Genomic DNA, 24,466 nt, shown 5'->3' on the forward strand with positions numbered 1-24,466 from the left:
AAATTGTGTTCTCCCCGACTGTGCACCGTTGCTACAGTTCGTCGTTTCGAGACACCACGTGATGATCGGGTGTGATAGACTCAACGTTCACATACAACGGGTGCAAAACAGTTGCGCACGCGGAACACTCGGGTTAAGCTTGACGAGCCTAGCATGTGCAGACATGGCCTCGGAACACATGAGACCGAAAGGTCGATCATGAATCATATAGTTGATATGATTAGCATAGGGATGCTTACCACTGAAACTACTCTCGACTCACGTGATGATCGGACTTGGGATAGTGTAAGTGGATCATGAACCACTCAAATGACTAGAGAGATGTACTTTTTGAGTGGGAGTTTAGCATATAATTTGATTAAGTTGAACTCTAATTATCTTGAACATAGTCTAAGTCCACTTTGAATATATTTGTGTTGTAGATCATGGCTCACGCAAGGGTCATCCTGAATTTTAATACGTTCCTAGAGAAAGCTAAGTTGAAAGATGATGGAAGCAACTTTGTAGACTGGGCTCGTAATCTTAAGCTAATCTTACAAGCTGGGAAGAAGGATTATGTCCTTAATGCTGCGCTAGGTGATGAACCACCCGCTACGGCTGATCAGGATGTTAAGAACGCTTGGTTAACGCGTAAGGAGGACTACTCAATAGTTCAATGTGCAGTCTTGTATGGCTTAGAACCGGGACTTCAACGTCGCTTTGAGCGTCATGGAGCATTTGAGATGTTCCAGGAGTTGAAGTTTATCTTTCAGAAGAACGCCCGGATCGAGAGGTATGAGACCTCCGATAAATTCTATGCTTGCAAGATGGAGGAAAACTCGTCTGTCAGTGAACATGTGCTCAAAATGTCTGGGTACTCAAACCGTCTAGCTGAACTGGGGATTGAACTCCCGCAAGAAGCTATCACTGACAGAATCCTTCAATCACTGCCGCCAAGCTATAAAGGCTTTGTGTTGAACTACAACATGCAAGGGATGAACAAGTCTCCCGGCGAGTTGTTTGCGATGCTGAAAGTCGCAAAGTCTGAACTCTGTAAAGAGCATCAAGTGTTGATGGTGAGCAAGACCACTAGTTTCAAGAGAAACGGCAAAGGCAAGAAGGGCAATTCCAAGAAGAGCGGCAAGCCTGTTGCCAATCCGCCGAAGAAACCCAAGGCTGGACCTAAGCCTGAAACAGAGTGCTTCTATTGCAAGGGTATGGGTCACTGGAAGCGCAATTGCCCCAAGTATCTGGCAGATAAGAAGGCGGGCAAAGAAAAATCAGGTATATTTGATATACATGTTATTGATGTGTACTTAACCGGCTCTCGTAGTAGTGCCTGGGTATTCGATACCGGTTCTGTTGCTCACATTTGCAACTCGAAACAGGAACTGCGGAATAGACGAAGGTTGGCGAAAGACGAAGTGACGATGCGCGTAGGAAATGGTTCCAAGGTTGATGCAATCGCCGTCGGCACAGTGTCACTTCAGCTACCATCGGGATTAGTGATGAACTTAAATCATTGTTATTTAGTGCCTGCGTTGAGCATGAACATTATATCTGGATCTTGTTTATTGCGAGACGGTTACTCTTTTAAGTCTGAGAATAATGGTTGTTCTATTTCTATGAGTAACATCTTTTATGGTCATGCACCGAATGTGAGAGGATTGTTCATATTGAATCTTGATAGCGATACGCATATACATAACATTGAGACCAAAAGAGTTAGAGTAAACAATGATAGCGCCATATTTTTGTGGCACTGCCGCTTGGGTCATATTGGTGTAAAGCGCATGAAGAAACTCCATGCTGATGGACTTTTGGAGTCACTTGACTTTGATTCACTTGACACGTGCGAACCATGCCTCATGGGCAAGATGACTAAGACTCCGTTCTCCGGAACAATGGAGCGTGCAAGTGACTTGTTGGAAATCATACATACCGATGTGTGTGGTCCAATGAGCGTGGAGGCACGCGGCGGATATCGTTATTTCCTCACCTTCATTGACGATTTAAGTAGATATGGTTATGTCTACTTGATGAAGCACAAGTCTGAAACATTTGAAAAGTTCAAGCAATTTCAGAGTGAAGTGGAAAATCATCGTAACAAGAAGATCAAGTTCCTACGGTCTGATCGTGGGGGTGAATATCTGAGTTTCGAGTTTGGTGCTCACTTAAGACAATGTGGAATTGTTTCACAGTTAACGCCGCCTGGAACACCACAGCGTAATGGTGTGTCCGAACGTCGTAATCGTACTTTGTTAGAGATGGTGCGATCTACGATGTCTCTTACTGATTTGCCGTTATCATTTTGGGGTTATGCATTAGAAATAGTTGCATTCACTTTAAATAGGGCACCATCAAAATCCGTTGAGACGACACCATACGAACTGTGGTATGGCAAAAGGCCAAAATTGTCGTTTCTTAAAGTTTGGGGATGTGATGCTTATGTCAAAAAGCTTCAGCCTGAAAAGCTGGAACCCAAAGCGGAAAAATGTGTCTTCATAGGTTACCCAAAAGAGACAGTTGGGTACACCTTCTATCTCAAATCCGAGGGCAAAGTGTTTGTTGCTAAGAACGGAACTTTTCTCGAGAAGGAATTTCTCTCGAGAGAATTGAGTGGGAGGAAGATAGAACTTGACGAGGTTGTCGAACCTCTCATCCCTCTGGATGGTGGCGCAGGGCAAGGAGAAACCTCTGTCGTTGCGACGCCGGTTGAGGAGGAAGTTAATGATGATGATCATGAAACTCCAGTTCAAGTTTCTGTTGAACCACGCAGGTCGACGAGATCACGCGCTGCTCCAGAGTGGTACGGTAATCCCGTCTTATCAATCATGTTGTTGGACAACAATGAACCTGCAAATTATGAAGAAGCAATGGTGGGCCCAGATTCCAACAAATGGCTAGAAGCCATGAAATCCGAGATAGGATCCATGTATGAGAACAAAGTGTGGACTTTGGAGATACTACCTGAGGGCCGCAAGGCTATTCAGAACAAATGGATCTTTAAGAAGAAGACGGACGCTGACGGTAATGTGACCGTTTATAAAGCTCGACTTGTGGCAAAGGGTTTTTCACAAGTTCCAGGAGTTGACTACGATGAGACCTTCTCACCTGTAGCGATGCTTAAGTCCGTCAGAATCATGTTAGCAATAGCTGCATTTTTCGATTATGAAATCTGGCAGATGGATGTCAAAACGGCGTTCCTTAACGGTTTCCTTAAGGAAGAGTTGTATATGATGCAACCCGAAGGTTTTGTCGATCCTAAAAATGCTGACAAGGTGTGCAAGCTCCAGCGATCCATTTATGGACTGGTGCAAGCATCTCGGAGTTGGAACAAACGCTTTGATGAGGTGATCAAAGCATTTGTGTTTATACAAGTGGTTGGAGAATCTTGTATTTACAAGAAAGTGAGTGGGAGCTCTGTGGCGTTTCTAATTTTATATGTGGATGACATATTACTGATTGGAAACAACGTAGAGTTTTTGGAGAGCATAAAAGGTTACTTGAATAAAAGTTTCTCTATGAAGGACCTAGGAGAAGCTGCTTACATTCTAGGCATTAAAATCTATAGGGATAGATCAAAACGCCTGATAGGACTTTCACAAAGCACATACCTTGATAAAGTTTTGAAGAGGTTCAAAATGGAACAGTCCAAGAAAGGGTTCTTGCCGGTTTTACAAGGTACGAGATTGAGTAAGACTCAGTGCCCAGCAACTGATGAAGATAGAGAGCATATGCGCTCCGTCCCCTATGCTTCAGCCATAGGTTCTATTATGTATGCAATGCTGTGCACTAGACCGGATGTTAGCCTGGCCATAAGTATGGCAGGTAGGTTCCAGAGTAATCCAGGAGTGGATCACTGGACAGCGGTCAAAAATATCCTGAAGTACCTGAAAAGGACTAAGGAGATGTTTCTCGTGTATGGAGGTGACGAAGAGCTCGTCGTAAAAGGTTACGTCGATGCAAGCTTTGACACAGATCCGGACGACTCTAAGTCGCAAACCGGATACGTATTTATTCTTAATGGGGGTGCAGTAAGCTGGTGCAGTTCCAAGCAAAGCGTCGTAGCAGATTCTACATGTGAAGCAGAGTACATGGCTGCCTCGGAGGCGGCTAAGGAGGGTGTCTGGATGAAGCAGTTCATGACGGATCTTGGAGTGGTGCCAAGTGCACTGGATCCAATAACCTTGTTCTGTGACAACAGTGGTGCCATTGCCTTAGCAAAGGAACCAAGGTTTCACAAGAAGACCAGACACATCAAATGACGCTTCAACCTCATCCGCGACTACGTCGAGGAGGAGGACGTAAATATATGCAAAGTGCACATGGATCTGAATGTAACAGACCCACTGACTAAACCTCTTCCACGGCCAAAACATGATCGACACCAGAACTGTATGGGTGTTAGATTTATTACAATGTAATTCACATGGTGATGTGAGGGCTAGATTATTGACTCTAGTGCAAGTGGGAGACTGTTGGAATTATGCCCTAGAGGCAATAATAAATGTATAGTTATTATTATAATTCCTGTATCAAGATAATAGTTTATTGTCCATGCTATAATTGTATTGAATGAAGACTCATTTACATGTGTGGATACATAGACAAAACACCGTCCCTAGCATGCCTCTAGTTGGCTAGCCAGTTGATCGATGATAGTCAGTGTCTTCTGATTATGAACAAGGTGTTGTTGCTTGATAACTGGATCACGTCATTGGGAGAATCACGTGATGGACTAGACCCAAACAAATAGGCGTAGCATGTTGATCGTGTCATTTTATTGCTACTGTTTTCTGCGTGTCAAGTATTTATTCCTATGACCATGAGATCATATAACTCACTGACACCGGAGGAATGCTTTATGTGTATCAAACGTCGCAACGTAACTGGGTGACTATAAAGATGCTCTACAGGTATCTCCGAAGGTGTTAGTTGAGTTAGTATGGATCAAGACTGGGATTTGTCACTCCGTATGACGGAGAGGTATCTCGGGGCCCACTCGGTAATACAACATCACACACAAGCCTTGCAAGCAATGTAACTTAGTGTAAGTTGCGGGATCTTGTATTACGGAACGAGTAAAGAGACTTGCCGGTAAACGAGATTGAAATAGGTATGCGGATACTGACGATCGAATCTCGGGCAAGTAACATACCGAAGGACAAAGGGAATGACATACGGGATTATACGAATCCTTGGCACTGAGGTTCAAACGATAAGATATTCGTAGAATATGTAGGATCCAATATGGGCATCCAGGTCCCGCTATTGGATATTGACCGAGGAGTCTCTCGGGTCATGTCTACATAGTTCTCGAACCCGCAGGGTCTGCACACTTAAGGTTCGACGTTGTTTTATGCGTATTTGAGTTATATGGTTGGTTACCGAATGTTGTTCGGAGTCCCGGATGAGATCACAGACGTCACGAGGGTTTCCGGAATGGTCCGGAAACGAAGATTGATATATAGGATGACCTCATTTGATTACCGGAAGGTTTTCGGAGTTACCGAGAATGTACCGGGAATGACGAATGGGTTCCGGGAGTTCACCGGGGGGGCAACCCACCCCGGGGAAGCCCATAGGCTTTGGGGAGACACACCAGCCCTTAGTGGGCTGGTGGGACAACCCCAAGGGGGCCTATGCGCCAAGAATAAGAAATCAAAGGAAAAGAAAAAAAAAAGAGGGAGGAAGTGGGAAGGGAGGGGGACTCCTCCCACCAAACCAAGTCCAACTCGGTTTGGGGGGGAGTCCTCCCCCCCTTGGCTCGGCCGACTCCTTGGGGGGTCCTTGGACCCCAAGGCAAGGCCCCCTCCCTCCTCCTATATATGTGGAGCAATTAGGGCTGATTTGAGACGACTTTCTCACGGCTGCCCGACCACATACCTCCATAGTTTTTCCTCTAGATCGCGTTTCTGCGGAGCTCGGGCGGAGCCCTGCTGAGACAAGATCATCACCAACCTCCGGAGCGCCGTCACGCTGCCGGAGAACTCTTCTACCTCTCCGTCTCTCTTGCTGGATCAAGAAGGCCGAGATCATCGTCGAGCTGCACGTGTGCTGAACGCGGAGGTGCCGTCCGTTCGGTACTAGATCGTGGGACTGATCGCGGGATTGTTCGCGGGGCGGATCGAGGGACGTGAGGACGTTCCACTACATCAACCGCGTTCTCTAAACGCTTCTGCTGTACGATCTACAAGGGTACGTAGATCACTCATCCCCTCTCGTAGATGGACATCACCATGATAGGTCTTCGTGCGCGTAGGAAAATTTTTGTTTCCCATGCGACGTTCCCCAACAGTATTTGAGTTTCCAATCAATACAATTATAGCATGGATAATAAACAATTATCATGAACAAGGAAATATAATAATAACCACTTTATCATTGCCTCTACGGCATATTTCCCACAGTGTAGTGTCGTTCTGCAGCTAGTAGGGTTGTTGTTTTCTTTTTATTTGATCTTCGGATCTTCACCGTGTTGTTCTTCCCCTGCTTTGTGCTAAATCTGAATCAAGCGAGCAATTTGTTGGATCTTTAAAAAAAATGGCTCCACCAAATCAATAGTTATCATCTTTTCGAAAAATCGAAACATCTTTGTCCATCATAAGTCCTCAACATGTTGTCGAAGTCTGAGTCTCTCAGATGAATTCATCAACATTTTCCCCCTCTAACCGACAATAAACCAAGACGACACATCTTTTTTCTTGCACGGAACAGACGTAACTAAACCACTCTTATATCTCATGCTCCACTCAGTGAAGTCTATTTTAAACCTTAAGGTTGTATTGCTCGTCGTAAATAAACCCTCAATTCCAAATCCCTGAAGTTTGTACCCTGTCTTGTGTAATCCCGGTCACTTTCAACCCTACACTAACCCTAGACTGTTTGCAATCACAATCCCGGTCGGGATAACTCGTTCCTCTCACTGACCACTTAGACATGCAGCTGAGCACGCATGTGTATAAACACAGAAAAAGAAAAACGCATACATGCATGCAATGTTAGTCTAGCTAGCAAACTATGCAAGCGTGTTGAGCGGAGGTGGCAGACTGGCAGTCCAAGCCAGTCCTAGTCTTCTTCCTGCTCAGTGCTCACCATCTCTATGGCTGCGAACAGCGGCAAGCCTTTGCTGATGACGATCACCAAGTACAGTGTGTGCACGACGCTCTACACCACGCCGCTTAGTGCCTGCCGGCCTGCCGCTAGTGGTCAACCTCTCCGCGACGGCCAGCACGTCGTCGTGCAACGGGCAGATGACGACTGTGGCGCCTTCTTCCAACTCCAGGGACGTCACTCTAGGCAACAACTGGTTGTCCCCGGTCTCCTCCGCTACCCGCGGGACCGCCCCCTCAAGTGTCGTCGGGGCCTGGCTCCTCCAGCGCCTCGTTCGCGACCCAGTTGGCCAGCGCAAAAAGGTGTCCAACTTGTTCGTACTCTCACTCCCAGTCGACGGCAGGAACTGGATCAGCGTGAACGGCGTGGGTGCGGCCATATTCGACTACGGCCCGTTCTTCCTCGTGCCCTGGGCGGATCGGTCGTTCATCATGACACTCCTCTTCAATGACGCCCCGCTCCGCCAACCATTAACCGGGAATCTGGCTACGTCATGACTGACAGCAACAACATCGCCATCGATGGGACGCATGTGGCCGTCTCCAGCTCCAGCGCACTCGTGGTGGCCGTCAATAGCAGCATGTGTTCCACCATGGACGCGCTACCACCATGGGTGTAGCGCGAGCTGTCCGGCTCGGGCGTCAAGGGAGACTGCACATATCGTTACCTGCAATTAGGCGGAGAGAGATGATGACATCCGTGGATTGAACATTGAAGATGTACATGACATGTGGGCCACTGTAGTAAGTGAGAGTAAAGATTGATCCCAACCGGGGTCATTCCTTTTCCAAGTGCGCAAATGGGGTTAGGGTCAAGATAGGCCGGGATCAGTGAGTACATGATACATATTTTAAGGATTTAAAGGTGGGGGTTCATTTACCACGAGCTTTACAACCTGAAGGTTTAAAACAGATTTCACTCTGCTCCACCTAATCAACAATGAACGGGTTTGATGAAAATCAACAGTGAACCACTAATCTGTATACGATAGAGCTTGTCTACCTCTGTTCTCCTGAAAAGAGCCATCTAAGCCATTGATTTAAGTAAGATCAACAGCCCACAAGTGTTGGGGACTTCTCGAGTTCTGGGGTGTGCTCTCACCTCAACGTGGAGGGATTAGCCCAACATTTCGAGCTACGTGCCGCCATTAACTCTCAAGATTGGAAGGTTTGACAAACAGGGGTGGTGACCACTGACCACGTGACTGTTTCGTGTCACTGTACGGCACGGCAACCTCATGCTTCATGCTTCTTTGGTTGGCCCATCAAGTAGCAAAAATGGAACTTGTACGAATCTTTCACATTTTACACTCATGAGAAGTTAGGTACATCTTCAACGATAACTCATATTTTTTCCCGCATATGTTTATGAATAGGGGGACGAGTACGCCGATGCGGGACGATGACATTCAACTATAATCGCATATATTTTGATAATAACTCAAACCAACTGGAAGAACGGCCGAATTTCATACAAACACGACGAATTTCATACAAACACGACGAATTTCATTACATTTACATACAATCCGGCTCTAAAGGTATAACTAATATCTAATCTAAATTATCGTTGGCGTCCGTTTCCCGTGTCCGGCCATGAACCCGGAGAACTGAGACTTTGCCTTCTCCAGTTCTGCTCGGCGCTCTCTAGCTCTGCCTCTGTAACCTCCTCCACTGGGGACCCGACAAGCACAAATGTCTACCTCCACGTCGCCGCCAAACGATTATAGGTTGACGTTGTTCAGCCCACCAAGCTTGGCATCGACGGGAGGGGAGGAGCGGTGGCCTTCCTGGGACCAGAGCAGTGGCGGCCTCCCGTGCACTACTCTTCGTCGCTGCAGGCGGCGCCCGCGGGCGTGCTGACATCATTGGGCGCGACCTCGATGATGTCCACCTCATCCTCGTCGGTTTTCCCAAACGATGACATGCCCTCCTCCTCATCGACCTTGGCCGCAGCCGCCATCTCCGCCACTCGCTGTCGGTACCGCTAGCGGTCGAGGCAAATCTGGTGGGAGGAGCGCTAGGACTCCAGGAGCACCTCCTGCTCCGTCAGGTCCGTGTCAGGCGCGATCGCCTTGCTCGCAACGAGCTGCTCATTCGCGTGCAGGTGTTCGTGAAGGAGATGGTGGTTGTAGGCGGCGGCGGTCTACTCCTCCCGGAACCGCTCCTCCCGCACCATGTCCATGTAATGGGCACCGACCTCGCAGATGGTCATGGTGCAGTGCATCGACAAGGGAGGCATGGCGATGGAGGAGGGTGGCATGACGAAGGAGAAAGAGGAGGTTGCGCAGGGTCGTCGTCGGTCGCGTCCTTCATTGGGACGTCAACATCCTCCGGCTGCCTGCCGGCCCGCCATCGGCCAACAATGTCGGCCATCTCCTTCTTCTGCTCCGGTGTCAGCCCCTCCCAAAGAGCTTTAGCGGGGGAGGAATCCATGATGGGAGAGGGATCGGAGGCTGATGACTGCAGCTATTGTTGGGGCAACGGTTCATATATCAATGGCGGGCAACATATGGACGAACGGGTGGTGATGGAGGAGACGCCTTGGCAACAACATGCCATCAATGTGGGCGGCAGATGGACGGACGAGCAACCGTCGTGTCGTTTGAGCGCGCAACAGTCGCCTGCATCGAGAAGCGGTGCAGGCGATGCTCTCTTGGCCAACGCGCCGCTTCAATGCCGGTGCCAGTGAGCGGTCGTGTCCCCTCTGGCTGGGCATAAATGCGGACACTGACGCTCTAAAGCGATATTGGCCGTTTTCACAAAGGGAAGGGGGTGATGGGTCAGGACAATTAGAATCGAACGAAGTAGTAGCCCGCATTCCCGCAAACCTCTGCACGCTTGTCTTCGATCTGTGAGAGAAATCGTATTCGAAAAACTTCAGACATCATACAGAATCGTGTTAGATGACTTTCATGGATCGGATCATGCGACCCGGACCGATGCCAAAGATTTATAGGTGAACATGCCACACCAACAAAATAAAGACGGAGCCCATCATACACCTAGTTTACAGGTGGTCCGCTTGGGATGATGAAAATGATGGCCTATCTATCGGCCAAACCCTCCATCCCCATCACCACTTGAATAAAAAAGATCCCCCAAAAAAGATCAGAAGCTTTGTATGCTTTCCAAGCCATAACAAACTTTGCCGGTGGGATCTGAAACTAATCTGTTTCCTCTTGGAGATTTGCGCCCGGAGCATATAAAAAAATCGTCCCTATTTTCCTTGACGATGAAGGGAAAAAGAAAGGGTCGATAACCTCTAGGGACCAGGGAGTAAAGTATCCACCAGTCAAGCTAGCCTGTAACTTCCTCCCTGTTCTTCTTTGGTTTGGCCTACCCCGAGCAAAAGGAGGACTAGGACTAGGAGCAGGGGGGCGCCTCTACTCCATCCAATCCGATCCAATCCACTCCACAGGAGAAAAGCCAGGGGTCAGCCGCTTCCTGGTATGATGGACTTTCCTTTCTTCATTCGTGCTTAGTTTCGAGCAAAAGATGGATATTTTTGGGGGGCTGATTCGTCCCGGTGTGCTCTAAATCAAGAACATGGCGTGGAGCCTGTTCCATACCCCCCCTCCCGTCGAATAATATCATTTTCTCCTGCGAAGGGGCGATTAGGGTGCTCGTTCGTTCGGGGATTTATGCGGGGATTTGTGTAGGCTGGGATCGACGACGGGTCTCGCCACCAAATTTATTTCCGGCGCGACGCAATGTTGTGTGAATCTTTGAGTGGTGCCGGAATTGGTCCTTCTGCTTTTAGGGAGGAATGGTATCCTGTTCCCCGTAGGATGGAATCGGCACCTGGTTCTTGGGCTGAGAATCCTGCCTCTTGATCTCCGCCTCCCCTTCTCGGAGATCTCGGTGTCGCCGCGCCTTCAGTTGGGTCTTCTCTTTAGGAATTATTAGGACTGCCTGCCACTCCTGTTCCCAAAGAATCAAAAGACTAGAGTCAACTTTGTATTTGATGCAAGACCTAGCTATGTTCTTCGCCTTGTTCTTGTTCCTCATGCTGGCCTCTTGTAAGATATATGCATGCTTGCCATTGCGGTGTGGAATCTTGTTGCAGATGGACACCGTATTGCTCGTCTTGTTCCACTTGTTCTTGGAAAAATAATTGTTCCTGAGATGCTGCACTTATTTTCTCATATATGACAAATTATATCATGTGTGGTTGTTTTCTTGGGGATTTATACAGATTACCCTTCAACTAAATAATTGTGCATGGTTCACAGGTTTGACTTTTCACCGTGTTCTACGCTTGATCGACGGAAGGATTTGCGATATGGCAGAAGCTGCCATCACGCGGTACTGGTGCCATGAATGTCAGCAGGCCGTTGAGGAGGCCATGGTGGAGGAGCTCAAGTGTCCATTGTGTGACGGTGGGTTTGTCGAAGAGATGATCGGTGAGCATTTTGAGGCATTGGCAAGCCAGCTATCAGAGCAAGGGCCAACTCAGTGGGACCCGCTGGACAACCCTTTTGAGCAGCCAGGATCGCCGGGGGACAGCGATGATGAAGATAATAGTGATATAGGCCGTGAGTTTGAGGGTTTCATCAGAAGGCATCGGCGGGCATCGGCACTGCGCCGTGTGCTTGACAGCATCCATGATGACCTTAGAGATGACAGGGAAAGGGACAACTCCGTTCTGATCAGTGCTTTCAACCAGGCCCTCGCTCTGCAAGGTGCAGCGCTTGACCCTGACGAGGACCGAGGCGACCATGGCAACTCAAATAACGATGATGGTTTGCTAGAGGAGTATGTCCTCGGGGCAGGGCTTAGTCTGCTTCTTCAGCATTTGGCTGAGAATGACCCAAGCCGGTATGGTACCCCTCCCGCGAAGAAAGAAGCAGTCGAAGCCCTGCCCACTGTCAAAATCGAAGAGGTTGTCAGCTGTTCAGTTTGTCTTGATGACCTTGATCTAGGGTCCCAGGCTAAGCAGTTGCCTTGTGAACATAAGTTTCACTCACCATGTATCCTGCCATGGCTTGAACTCCATAGTTCCTGCCCAGTTTGTCGGTTCGAGCTGCCATCTGATGAGACAAAAGACTTAAGCGAGACTAGCAACGTTGATCGAATAGAGAGCAGCCATGAGGAGGTCAGAGCTGATGGCCCTGCAAACGATGGCGAGGACAGTAACACAAATGACAGAGAGGACAGTAACAGACCTTGGGCCCTTGTCCCTTGGTTTAATGGCCTATTCTCGACACCTGAGCCGCAAACTGTCAGGGCTACTTTGACTGATCAGCAGCTGCCTCCTGCTTCTGGAACCAACCCAAATGCAGGGCATAGTTGATCTTCTCTACTGCTGTGAATAATGATCGTACATCTGAGAATAGTGATGCAACTTTGTCAGTAGAACTCTTCTTTCCATCTTATCGATCATCTATCTGGATGAACAACAGGGTACAAAGTTTGTGACTGCTTTGACATATGATTTGCGCTCATTTCACTTTGCTTCAGTGTTATGGCTAAGGCAACCTCATATCTTATTACATCACTTTCCTTCCTCTTTAGTGGTGTGAATTATGCATTCATGATTGTTGCTATCTTGAGCTACTGCAGTCTTCTTTCACTTAAAACATTGACCAGAAAGCAACCTTTTTAAACCATCCTCGTCGAAAATATTATGAGTAGAGTCGTAGGGAAGTCAAAAGCTAATGTTGTGCATGAACTTAGTGAAGGTGTTGTTGCCCAAAATTATTTTTGACCGACTGTGGAACTATACAATAGTTCTATATATTTTAATTAATAAAAAAAATTATGTACTCCCTTTGATCCATATCAATTGTCGCTGATTTAGTACAACTTTGTACTAAATCAGCAACAATTAATATGGATCAGAGGGAGTACATATTATGCATCTGGTTGAAGGGAAGTTGAGCTAATGTTGTGCATAAAGTTTTTTTTTTTTTTGGTTTTGTTGTGCATAAAGTTAGTATTGTTGCCCAAAATTATACATCTGGTTCCAAAAAAAAACGACGATATTTGACAGTGTATGGAATTCCTCTTTACAGGTAGCTACTTTTCTGTTATGCCGAAATTCCTGCGGTTATGAAAATGTTGTGCTACAGTTATGCTATTCCCTCGGTTTTACCTTTGATATAAACCTTTGAATGATCCAGGTTTCATTTGTTTTCGGTTTAACAGATTTTTTTTCCTACGATTATGTTGTTTCGTTGTGGCGTCAATTTGATTAAACCTTTGAATGATTCATGTTTCATTTGTTTTCGGTTTAATGAGATGTCCTATTCCTCTGCTTAGCTGTGACAGTTGTTTGCTCCAAGTTGATTGCAGCCTCTTGTCTTAAGCCCACATTATTGCCCATTGGTTTAGTGGATGCCATGGGATTGAAATGATGCGATATCTAAGATAATCGCATCTAAATCTAAACCAGTCTGTTCATCTTTTGTCAAGCAGCAAATGCTCGGTTCCTCGGGACCGTGGCGGCATCGGAGAAAATTAATGGCGAGCTTAGTGGCTGTGGGATCTATGCTTGCCTTTGCATTATGCATCCGATTATTGTTCCTGAAAATTTAGGAGGTGCTTACAAGCATAAGCTTCGATATGAATTCCTTGATGATGTGATACTAATCAACGGTTGTCTGGTGGCACTCGATGCTTGAGTGCCAGGTGCCAAAAAACTGATGCAGGTTTACAAGAAATCAGCTAAGTTACACCACCAGTGAATGGTCTCGCTCAAGCATGCGTTTTGGCTCCCGGATTAACAATACCCCCAAAAAAATACTAAATGTTTTCAAAAGATTCTGAATTTTTTTGTAAACGTTTTTGTTAGTGTGGCAAGGATGCTTGACAAAATTCATGAGAAACAGAGCGCGTTGGTGAAAAAAAAAAATTGGGGTGCCTTTTGGGGGTGACATTTGGTGTTTTTAATTTTTTTTGCACAAGCCAAAATGGTAAGCTTTTTGCCTAAAAATTTTCAGTTAGCATTTGGGTGTGACTAAGAACGCATAGAATTGTTTTTGAGATTTTGTTTTGACATTTCAAAATTTATTTCCGCATGCAGGAGCATAAGCACCTGGGAGCCGAATTGGTTTTCCGCTCAATCATTAGCTTGTACTACTGCTAATCATATTAACATAAGCCTTTTGGTTCTCCCAAAATGGTTGACGTTCAATATTTTTGTTCTCTCTTCGGAATAAGAAAATATATCTAGCTTATCAAATGATCAATGCTTTCTTCCTTATCACAAGATCAACATTACTGTCATTCCCAACCTTTGGCAAACACAACACCACCTGTGATGTTCACGCTTGAAAGTGAAAGTACAGTCCACTAAACAGAACACAGAGAACTGAATACGAAGACCATAAGACCTTCTCCCATCGCCAACTTTTTTTCCTACAAAAGCTCGTACAAATATTTTCTACTTTCATCACCCTCAGCGAATATAGCAGCAAAAATGGCGCAAGTTCTCTGCTAAAAGGCAGAGCATTTGCTCCGCCGAACAAAGAACAACTTCTTTACTTGCGGTCAAGTGCATGTATGTAACTAGAATGACGATCTTGCGGAGAGACGTTAACGCCTCCGCCCGCATCCACTTATCGCTATCCGAAATCCTCATCTCCAACCTGCGAATGTTGGGTTGTGATGCCATTGCTGCAGTCCCCAACTTTCGGTAGCCAGCTTTAGATACTAGCTGTAGAGCAGCTTGCATATCACCATCCTTTGTTTTCTCACCTATCAGGTGAAATCGATGTCAAACCTGTTACAGCAAGAATTTCGCAAGGTCAAATTGCTTAACATTGGTGTGTTACATAATACTCCATATTTTACAAGAATTTGCCAGTTCTTTGTTGCGCCAAATCATGATAAAATAGTATGTTATGAGGAAGACGCACCTCAGCAATCATCGCCAACCCAGGCCCTAGGCTAAATCTTGGCTTTCAGGTGGAGCTCATAGCAGACAGTGTAGTGCCAGTCCTAGCTCATCTAGCATGTATCCCATGTAGGGAACCCCAGGATCCATTTTCTTCGGATCTAGTGGAACTATAGTCAAGACTCAAGAGCACCCACTGCTGAAGAAAGGCTACACAGCAATTATTCATACAGCACCTATGTGATGAATAGAAGTCAGACTCAAACAAATGAGGAAGAATGACTATATCCAGCATAAGTCGGTGCAGGTTCTGGTGTATGTTGTCCCAGAAAGAGAGCATCATCAACTTTTTCCCGAAGAAATACATCTGCAAGTTTGGTGTGATGCTGTTGATCAGTACCATCTCTACCAGGCAGACAAATCCTGGTGCACCTAACACCAGAGAAGGTGATAGTACATCTGCAATTAACCAGGAGGCGAAATGTGGCACCACTGCGTACAATCTAAAGGGGAATATCGTGCACGAAAGTGACTAATGTTAATCTGATCACTGGAATATGAAAAAGAGAGCAAAATCAAAAGCACTGACCAGGAATTGAAATGCCATATGCTCCAAAGGTGCTCCCAACAAAGAATACGGAACATGTCCCTCTCGACCACCTAAACATAATCTAATTTTAATCATAGATTTCTTTGAAACAAATCTAACCACGTGTCATCAGAGCACATATAAACAGATATAAACAAAGTAAAAAATCTCAAGTGCAAATTTGGCATTAGATACCATATCAGGAACGAACCCTTTCAGGTGCTTCCCCGGTGCCCATGAACTGCAAGAGCATCACATAACCACTAGACCAGACTAGTTGCTCAACAAGCATCGCTGAACAGTAACTATCAATAAGTGTAAGATAGTCGCCGCCGTGATAGTTTATTTGCAGGCTCAGGCAGCATATATTCTGAGAAAATCATAGAAAGCTGCAGTGCTACGCGAGGAATATTGAGATTAGGATGTGGGCAAGGAGCATCAGCCAAAAGAAATAAAACTGTGCATCTAGGAGCATTGATGAGAAAGAAAATGGATATGAAAAGCATCGCTCACCGAAATTGTGCGTGCAACTTGAGGTTGAACACAGATGCCAAGGACACTGAGAAAAGAATTGATGCCGTGGCGCTTGGACGAAGAACCTCCATTCATGAGATAAGTAGCTCATGCAATTGGTATGCGCTATTGACGATTGATTCCAATTGAATTTGCACTTTACTTTATATGCCAGCAACGACCAATTTACAAAGGATGGTTGGAGAAGGAACAAATCGTGTACTAGTGTACTCTTCTCGAAAAAAAGTATCAGAGACGTGAAAGGAACTTCAATTTTATTGACAACGGAAAGATTCTTAGACCAAAGCAGTTTTTCTTGTTTACCATAAAAATTACATAAAACCCTGAACTTCCAATGGGGCACCAAATATATTTTTATGCCTTCCATTCCCCCCTACCAGCTGCATCAGATTCGTTTATTTTCTTTTAACATTATCTGGTTAACCAGGTCTATTGACTGTGTACTCCATGAGAAATTTCATTTTGTAGACTTATATCAAACAGTGAAGGCTCTAGGCTGGCAAAGATGCACATGCAACTAAGCTTCGAAGAGGTTCACAGACACTAGAGCAGAAAGCTTCAGGTCATACATAACCTACAATTCTAGAACAGCTGCCAGGACCAGTCTCTTACAACTGAATATGCTCCCACGAGCTGATGTTGCTTTGCAAAAGATGGAAGAGCAAAGGATGATGCTTTGGATTCTTTTGATAAGTTCTTTACATGTTGATAGCAAGACAGCCCACCCTCCAGTTCAAACAATATGCAAAACCTGATAAGTAGATACACTAATTAAAATAAACTCAAGCAAGTAGAAAAAGAGATAAATTGATACACCATGCTACACGGACATGCAGTCATCAGCATATAGGAGTAAATACAGTAAATTTATGAATGGTGAAATAATTCAGTGCTAGTGTCATAAGCATCATGAAACAAAGACAAATGTTATCTGCTAAAACCTCTGAGGGGCTTAATGTTTCAAAGAGAGAAGAAAGATGAAGCGTAAAAAGAGAGTTACGTTACGAACTAACCATTGCCAGTAAGTAGCTAAAGGAAGACCTTACTGGAAGGGTTAGTGGACTCGGTGATAGTAAAGCATAAAGAGGGATATTCCCTGATAGTTCATTCCCTTAAGTGCAGAGCACCACTAAACCGTAGCAGCTGAAAATGTTTCGCTGGTGGTCCCAAGTGTCGACATATACCACTGGCACAGTTCTAACGAGTGCCACTTCAATCAACTGAATCACACATAGAGAACAGGCGCATAAATACAGAAGGAAACATAGCGCCTACTTCTGCTTAGAACTCACATCTAACTTTTCAGTGTCTTGGTTAGAAGAATGATTGCAATAAGGCAGCTGCCTATGCTAGCAAAAAGTACTGAAATGATGAAGGTTGTGTAGCACATACAGGATCATAGCACATAAGTGCTGTTGTTTGACTAGTGATGATTAAAAAGCAAAGTGGTCTCGTTCAAATGGAGCTTATCCCACGTAAAGAGCATAAGCCAAGTAGGTCCATACTTTTCTGGACTACAATGAGAATATGTACCAATCTCAGGAAAGGACACTGATGGAACTTATGCTTGTTCATATTCTATCCGCTTTACAGTAGTACAAAGGACGGCATAAATTGACAGAAAATTTGTGTTTCTGTGTGTAAGTGTCACTCTCCAAGAAGGCAACAAGTATCAACTATTGAAAAGATAACTTAATCGATTCATTTAAACAATGATACACATATTGCATTCATATAAGAACATTAACATCATTAATCCCGTAACATGACCCAATAACACTAAACTAAATAGTAACTAAGGTATCAGAGAAGTTGTGCAGATATTTCCATCTCGGCAAAATGAGTGATTCGGAAAGGTATCTTTCACGGTCCAAGCAGATAGCAGATAATATGCCAGAAAATAACATTTCAAAAAGATAAATTGCTCCAGTTGTAGGTATTTATTCTGTACATACACTTCTACTGATCTAATGAGTAAAATATGCAGCTGAATCTTCCATACAAAAATGCAGAGAAAATTACAGGATTAGTTTCATTACTGAGGGTACAAGGTTATTTTTAGTTTGGTTATTATTTCCAAGAATAACTAAGGACAGCATCTTCTGTCAGTTGGTTAAAGATTGTTCCTCTGCTGTTTGTTCTAAGATGCTAGATTCTATGTTTCCCCATATAAGGAGGCCCTCACAGGGCATTCCTTATCAACCTCAGAAGACCAAAGTGCATCAAGAGGCTTAAGCTCACAAGGAGAACAGGACTGGTATTCGTCTTTGTCAATAGGGAAATACTCGTACACAGTTTCAACGTGCAACGACAAAGAGGAAGGAAGCGACTGGAGAACAAGTAAGAAATTGGTTAGATCTTTCGGCCCTCCACATTTCCATTGTTCTAAAAATTTCTGTCCATTCTACAGCAGAAGATGTATCACCAACATCAGGGCCCTAGTGAGCTCTTCACTACTAGGACGACCTTTCCCATGGAGAGGCATCTGTTTCTGCATGGAGGAAGTACACAAGGAGATTCCGGGCTAGTTCTCTCAACCGATGCAAAACCAAGGCTGAAATGGACACCCGAGTTACATCAGCGATTTGTAGATGCGGTCAATCAATTGGGTGGAGCAGAGAGTTAGTACACGTCTATACGATTCTTATCTACTAATTGTACATAAGTCAGCTGAATTCTTACACTCATGTTATCACGCAGAAGCTACTCCAAAAACAGTCATGAGGCTTATGGGCATTCCAGGACTCACCTTGTATCATCTGAAAAGCCACCTCCAGGTACATGATAATCAGAAATTCTCATGTTAAAAAGGGCACCCATAACTGCAGACAAGTCACAATTTCTTTGATGTTTCAGAAATACAGGCTCAGTAAGAACCTCCAAGCTCAAGTTAACGTTGGGACAAACAAGAACAGTAAGCCGAAGTTTAACTTCTATAGTTCCATCTTTACCATTATAATAAAACTGTATAGTAACACACAAGTCATGAATTTTGCAGCCATAGGATGCGCAATTGTAGCTGATGGCATGCCGGGAACAAGTGTGCCAGCAATGATCAATACAAATGTCATTCCACAGCCAGAGAAGTAAGGAAACTGGCCATGCAGTTCAGAATTGTATTTCATGCGAATATTGAAGTACTAATCTCTCTTGCTGGGTGACAGAACTATGCAAATTGGTGAAGCCCTACAGATGCAAATCGAGGTGCAGAGGCAATTAAACGAACAACTCGAGGTGAGGTACTGAAACTAGTTGTGTAATAAGCTCTTAACCGACGTAATTCATTAGATGCACACAGTAGATGGAAATCAAGATAACCTGAATCAAGCATCCAGCTACCACTCCATCATGCCAACCAAGGAAAAAACTGATAACGTATTCTAAATCCTTATTTGACCTCTTTGAAGGTTGCACATCCTCCAGGGATGGCCCCATAAAACGTATACGGCCCAGCAATTAAAGAACCAAAAGAGCGAGAAAGCAATTTGGCACCACTCACAAAATTCAGATATTAATACCTCTTCCAATGTAGCAGTGAACTTTTATCAAATCCAGCTAAGTAACACATCATGCTTTCAGTGACTAAAACATATCTATCGGTGCAGTGGTTCTAACCTTAAATTAAATTGGCAACAGGTACAACGGCATCTGCAACTACGGATAGAGGCCCAAGGGAAGTATCTGCAGGCAGTTCTAGAGCAGGCCCAAGAGAGCCTTGGAAAACAGAATTCGGGTCCTGCAAACCTGGAAGATGCAAAATTGAAAATATCAGAATTAGTCTCACAAGTATCAAATGAATGTTTCGGCAATGCAGTTACAGAGATAAAAGAAAGTTCAAGTATGCACAGACTAGAGCCAAGGCAAATCCAATTCATGGAAAGTTCATCAACCAATAACTGTTTGGCTGCAGCCGGAGGATTCATCAATGAGCATAGACTACACAGCCATGGAATGCTCAAAGCATATGATGATAGTTCAATATTTTGTAGAAAGCAATCTCCTGGCCATGAGTATCAGTTTTCTCTTAATAGGAGCCTAAGCGAGCGTAAGATGGGTCATTTGCACAATGTGAATGAGTACCACAAAGCCGAGTTTGGAAGTGAAAGTGACACAGAGATTCAACATGAGTATATTACAGCTCAAAAGAATGGCAGAGGCAGCACCACCAGTTCAGCCTCAGGAAGCAAAGAAAGAGATGCAGGCAGACTATATCTTGAAGAACCAAACTGCAAGAGACAAGCGGTTGAACATTCAGGTTTTGAGCATCCAAGTTCTGGGAAGAAACTTGATCTGAACACTCAGAACACTGATGATGGTGATCAAGGATATAGGCATTTTGATTTAAATGGCTTCAGCTGGAGCTGAACTGTTAATGATATGCAATATGATTGAAGAGAAGAAATGAGCATACAAATAACTTTTCCTGGCATTTTCAACACCATTATTTGGTGATTTGCATAGGTCAAAAAGAAATACTAGTACACCAGAGTTCAACCATTGAGTACAGAAACTGAGATATTATGGATCAGCAGTTTAAATCTCCATTTCAAGAGGTGTAATATACATGAATAGGATATCAAGTCTGTACAATAACAAAAAGGAATAGGGATGGAATCGTGGAATATAGGAATAGAATGCAGAAGGCAAAGATAGCTATAGAACCACCAACTGAGCAAGCATCACAATTATTACAGATAAACCATGGATACCAAAGTGAGAAATACTTATCCATGTAAAGAATACAATTTTTCGGAATTTGAACAGTAATAATAACCGGAACCATGAGAACCTTACCCTCCCAAATAACATCAATTTAGTAACAGAAGCTATCCCTGCCATTATGGGAGGCTTTCAGCTCAACACAGCTTAAAACAGAAATAAACTGTTCATCAATTGATGCAGACTTCACGAACACAACTAACATCTCAGAGAAACACACGTAGAACAAAGATGGAAGTGATCCCTCCACGGTCATCTGCGCACATTGCTCAACCAGCATGATTAGGGTGCATCTATTCATCCACATAGCATGAACGATAGTCCGTCGCAGCACTTATTTGTGTACCATCAGGAAAGGCAAGAGTCACTTATTGCATAATTGAATTAAAAAGTGCAAATGAAAGAGCAAAGCTATGTATAATCTTTGGGGTGATGTGCATCACAAGTCATGAGAAGACATGTATGTATCTATTCCTTTGTTCCTCTCCTTATTCTCAGCTATACTTGCCATAACAGCAAGAGCACTGTATTACTATAGAGTACTGTATGTAATAAGTACTAGAGTAGAAAACTAGTGGTTTATTATGGAGGGCAGTAAGCGCTGGTGTGATCCAGTCATCGCTGCTGCTGCTGCTGCTACTTCTTGATCCGGCGCACCTTCTTGGCGCCCCAGACCTCCATCCTGCCCTTGGCGCAGCCGCAGGGGGCGCGGAAGATGAGGACGGAGCGGCCGTTGGGGGGCGCCATCTTCCTGAGCTCCGCCTCGAGCTCCCGGTGCTCGTCGCCGAGCTCGACGAGGCGCGCGGCGGAGCCGGCAGCGGCGAGGAGCGTCTTGGCGTGGCCGGCGGGCGGCATGAGCCTGCCGCTCCCGCGCACGCACTCCTCCGTCTCGAGCTGGATGTCGAACTCGACGGCCTTGCGCAGGGCGCGGCAGCGGGGCCTGCCGCACTTGCGCGCGTGGTGGCCGGCCGCCTCCCACGCGAGCAGCCCCGCGACGGCGGCCACGGCGGCGCCGGCGCCCGCCGCGAAGGCGACGTACGAGTAGGGCTCGTCCGGGTACTGGCGCACGAGGTCGGCGGCCTCGCGCGCGAGCAGCCTGGCGTAGGGCGCGACGAGGAAGGCCAGCGCGCCGAGCACGGCCAGGAGCGCGAGCGCGTCGAGGGCGGCCGTCGGGGGCGGGTTGTCGCAGAGCGAGGTGAAGAGCCTCCCCCGCGACGATGAGGATGAGGACGAGGCCGCGCGGCGGGGGCGGGCGCACGGGGAGGGGGGGCCGGGCGCGGCGGAGGCGGAGGCGCGGCGGCGGTGCTCGAAGGCGCGGAGGAACTCGATGAGGCTGCGGCAGTCCGCCATGGCGTGGCGGACGCGGGACGGGATTCGGGATCGGGATCTACGCGCCGGTGGGGTGGGGTGGGGTGGGGTGGGGTGGAGCGAGCCGCCTGGCCTCGCGTCGCGTGTGCGGGTGCGGGATCTGATCGTCGATCGGCGCCTTCCCTTCCCGGCGCGCCTGCGCTGTTTTTTTCTGACCCGGTTGGTGGGCGGCTGCGGCTCGTAGTCGTGGGGCGGGCGAGTGACGTGTGGCGTCAAGGAGAACGGATGGACGGAGCGGAAGGAGCGTTCCTCCTCCTTCTTTGTTTCCTCTGTTGCGAGGGAGGGAGGTTCACGTCACATGCTTCACACGGCGTTCTTTTCTCTCTTTGTTACTTTCCTCCCGCTCGCTTTATCTTTGTTTATGCGACCCGTTTACAAGCGCGGGCTCACTGCGCTCTTGGACTTGGTCACCTGACCCGTTCAATTAGTTAGAGGTTAGAGCAACTCCAACGCTGCGGTCCAAACGGACGCGGGGTTTGTCCGATTTTCGTTCGTTTGGATCAGTCGAGCGGACGCCGGTGTTCACTTTTTCAAATGGATCAGCCAAACCGTTCAACGCAGGCTCGGATGCAAACAACGATAAACATAATTAAACATTAAAAGGCCGGTCAAAGCGGGCCCAAGTCCTCCTTCTCCTCCTCGCGCCTGCGCTCGAGCTTCATCTGCTCCGCCGCCTCGGCCTCCTCCCTCGCCATTGTCAGCGACTTACGGTGCATGAGATACTCTTTCTCCTCCTCGCGGACACCCACTCCAGGAGCTGGCCGGTCCACTGGTAGGCGTGTGGCTGGCACGCCTCGGCCTCAGCGACCGACGGAGATGGAGGAGGGGGCACGACGCAGTCGCCCGCCTCGGACAGCGCGAGGGCCTTTTCGAGACCTACCCAGCGCGCATCCTCCTCGCGTCTGCTCTCCTCGATGGCGTAGGTCGTTGCCTCCTCGAGGGCGGCCTCCTCCTCCTACTCACCTAGCTTCACTTGAGGGGGTGGTGGAGGGATGACCGTATCGAACTAGGCGACGTGAATGCGCTCCCGCTCGTGCTGGACGGCGAACCAAACCTCCCATTCAGGGTAGTCGGTCGCGTACGTCGGATCGCGTCGCTGCTCTGGAGTGAGGAGCGCGCGCCGCCGGCGGAGCTCCTTCGCGTGCGCGCGCGCAGACCGCGACACTGCTGGGATAGGGATGCGGTCGGGGTCCAGATGCCAACCATGGGGGAGGTTGACATCTGGATAGGGCAGAGCTTGCATGTACTGCCAGTGCCGCCGAGCTTGGTGGACTAGGATGTACAGACGCTCCCGCGGTGGCGCGCAACGGCGAGGTGGCACCGGCACCTTGGACGAGCTCGCGTCAGGGGTGAGCTTGCCCTTGCCCTTGTCGAAGAAGCCCATGGCTAGGGTTTCGTGGTCGCCGCCGGGGAGCAAGCGTGGCCAGATGTGGACGGGAGGGGGAAGTGGATGAGGCCGGCCCCGGCGCACGCTTTGAAATAAAAAGGACGACCCACAACCACCTTCCACCCACTGCCAGGCGGACCCCGTAGGTAGGTGGTCACATTTAATACGACCGAGGGGTCGTTGGCCGGCCGACGAGTGGGGCCGAGGCGGACACGAGGAGGACGCGCCGCGCGTCCGCTCGGCGTCCGCGGCAACACAAATCCGGTCCAAATTTGCGTCTGAAATAGATCGGCGTGGACGCGAAACAAACGCGATTTAGGACTGAGTCGGCGCGTTGGGTGTCTGTTTTCGTCCGTCTCGATCCAAATGAACGTGGACGGACGAAATGAATCGCCGTGTTGGAGTTACTCTTATACTACTGTTGCTGCTTCTTCTTCTTCTTTACGGTTGGACCGTCGTTAAGTTTGAGGATCTTTGCCTGTGGTTCCGGTTGGACGTTTATGGTCACACAAGACCGGACGAATGAGTCCTCACATGCAAAGCGCACGTCACGTCACACAGTAAATTCTATGTAAAAATAAAGCATTCCCCCCATCTTCTCCCAGTTTCTACTGATAACACTGCCGTGCAGTCCGCAGGGGCATTATCCCGTGTCGTACACACACGCACACGAGACGTGCGTACCCAACGAAATCGTGGCCGTCTGCTACACTCTTACGCCGAAGGACCATCGAAAGCTCCCGGCACGCGGAGACGGCCCAGGAGGGACGCCGTGTCGCCGTGCGACGCAACCGTCCACATCGCGTTAATTACACGGTCCAGCAATTCCAAACGGTGGCAGTCTGGCACGACGCCGCCGCCGACTAGCCGTCGTTGTCCGGCGTCTTAAATCCCGTCTGGTCTTTTCCGGCACCGCAACCGCGTCCACTGGCATT

At 47.1% G+C, this 24,466-nt stretch overlaps 3 protein-coding genes and 1 long non-coding RNA gene across 8 annotated transcripts; 2 read left to right on the top strand and 2 right to left on the bottom strand.

The window, feature by feature from the left end:
* Positions 1-10,327: 10,327 nt before the first annotated feature.
* LOC123444355 (E3 ubiquitin-protein ligase SIRP1-like) lies at positions 10,328-12,589 on the top strand. Its single transcript, XM_045121049.1, has 2 exons — positions 10,328-10,544; positions 11,330-12,589. The coding sequence occupies exon 2, from the start codon at positions 11,380-11,382 to the stop codon at positions 12,388-12,390; it is 1,011 nt and encodes a 336-aa protein (XP_044976984.1). The 5' UTR covers positions 10,328-10,544; positions 11,330-11,379; the 3' UTR covers positions 12,391-12,589.
* Positions 12,590-14,298: 1,709 nt separating this feature from the next.
* LOC123444372 lies at positions 14,299-18,077 on the bottom strand. Of its 4 annotated transcripts, XR_006630985.1 has the most exons (4): positions 15,735-18,077; positions 15,524-15,594; positions 14,957-15,301; positions 14,299-14,820 (listed from the first exon to the last, which is right to left on the bottom strand). It is a non-coding gene; the product is annotated as an uncharacterized LOC123444372 (long non-coding RNA). The 4 variants fall into 4 exon arrangements; XR_006630984.1 differs by having other exon boundaries at positions 14,957-15,594; XR_006630983.1 differs by having other exon boundaries at positions 15,524-18,077.
* A 173-nt stretch (positions 18,078-18,250) lies between these two features.
* Positions 18,251-20,725, top strand: LOC123444340 (myb-related protein 2-like). 2 transcript variants are annotated; one of them, XM_045121030.1, is made up of 7 exons: positions 18,251-18,397; positions 18,468-18,678; positions 18,758-18,834; positions 18,914-18,971; positions 19,056-19,143; positions 19,222-19,291; positions 19,694-20,725. In XM_045121030.1, exons 2-7 carry the CDS (start codon positions 18,474-18,476, stop codon positions 20,420-20,422), a joined length of 1,227 nt encoding a protein of 408 aa, XP_044976965.1. In that variant the 5' UTR covers positions 18,251-18,397; positions 18,468-18,473; the 3' UTR covers positions 20,423-20,725. The 2 variants fall into 2 exon arrangements, with proteins under 2 accessions (XP_044976965.1, XP_044976973.1); XM_045121038.1 differs by having other exon boundaries at positions 18,471-18,678.
* Positions 20,726-21,174: 449 nt separating this feature from the next.
* On the bottom strand, positions 21,175-22,504 carry LOC123444365 (uncharacterized protein At5g19025-like). Its single transcript, XM_045121059.1, has one exon. It carries the CDS (start codon positions 22,124-22,126, stop codon positions 21,413-21,415), a length of 714 nt encoding a protein of 237 aa, XP_044976994.1. The 5' UTR covers positions 22,127-22,504; the 3' UTR covers positions 21,175-21,412.
* Between the last annotated feature and the right edge of the window lie 1,962 nt (positions 22,505-24,466).

The sequence above is a fragment of the Hordeum vulgare genome, chromosome 1H, assembly GCF_904849725.1.
Source record: "Hordeum vulgare subsp. vulgare chromosome 1H, MorexV3_pseudomolecules_assembly, whole genome shotgun sequence".
Taxonomy (NCBI): domain Eukaryota; kingdom Viridiplantae; phylum Streptophyta; class Magnoliopsida; order Poales; family Poaceae; genus Hordeum; species Hordeum vulgare.

Bases quoted from the DNA above. Each gene is read 5' to 3' on its own strand.
- LOC123444355 (XM_045121049.1), top strand. From the start codon at position 11,380: ATGGCAGAAGCTGCCATCACGCGGTACTGGTGCCATGAATGTCAGCAG.
- LOC123444340 (XM_045121030.1), top strand. From the start codon at position 18,474: ATGTATCACCAACATCAGGGCCCTAGTGAGCTCTTCACTACTAGGACG. The intron at 18,835-18,913 runs GTACATGATAAT...TTGATGTTTCAG, and splicing joins ATCTGAAAAGCCACCTCCAG to AAATACAGGCTCAGTAAGAA. The intron at 19,144-19,221 runs GTAAGGAAACTG...GCTGGGTGACAG, and splicing joins GTCATTCCACAGCCAGAGAA to AACTATGCAAATTGGTGAAG.
- LOC123444365 (XM_045121059.1), bottom strand. From the start codon at position 22,126: ATGGCGGACTGCCGCAGCCTCATCGAGTTCCTCCGCGCCTTCGAGCAC.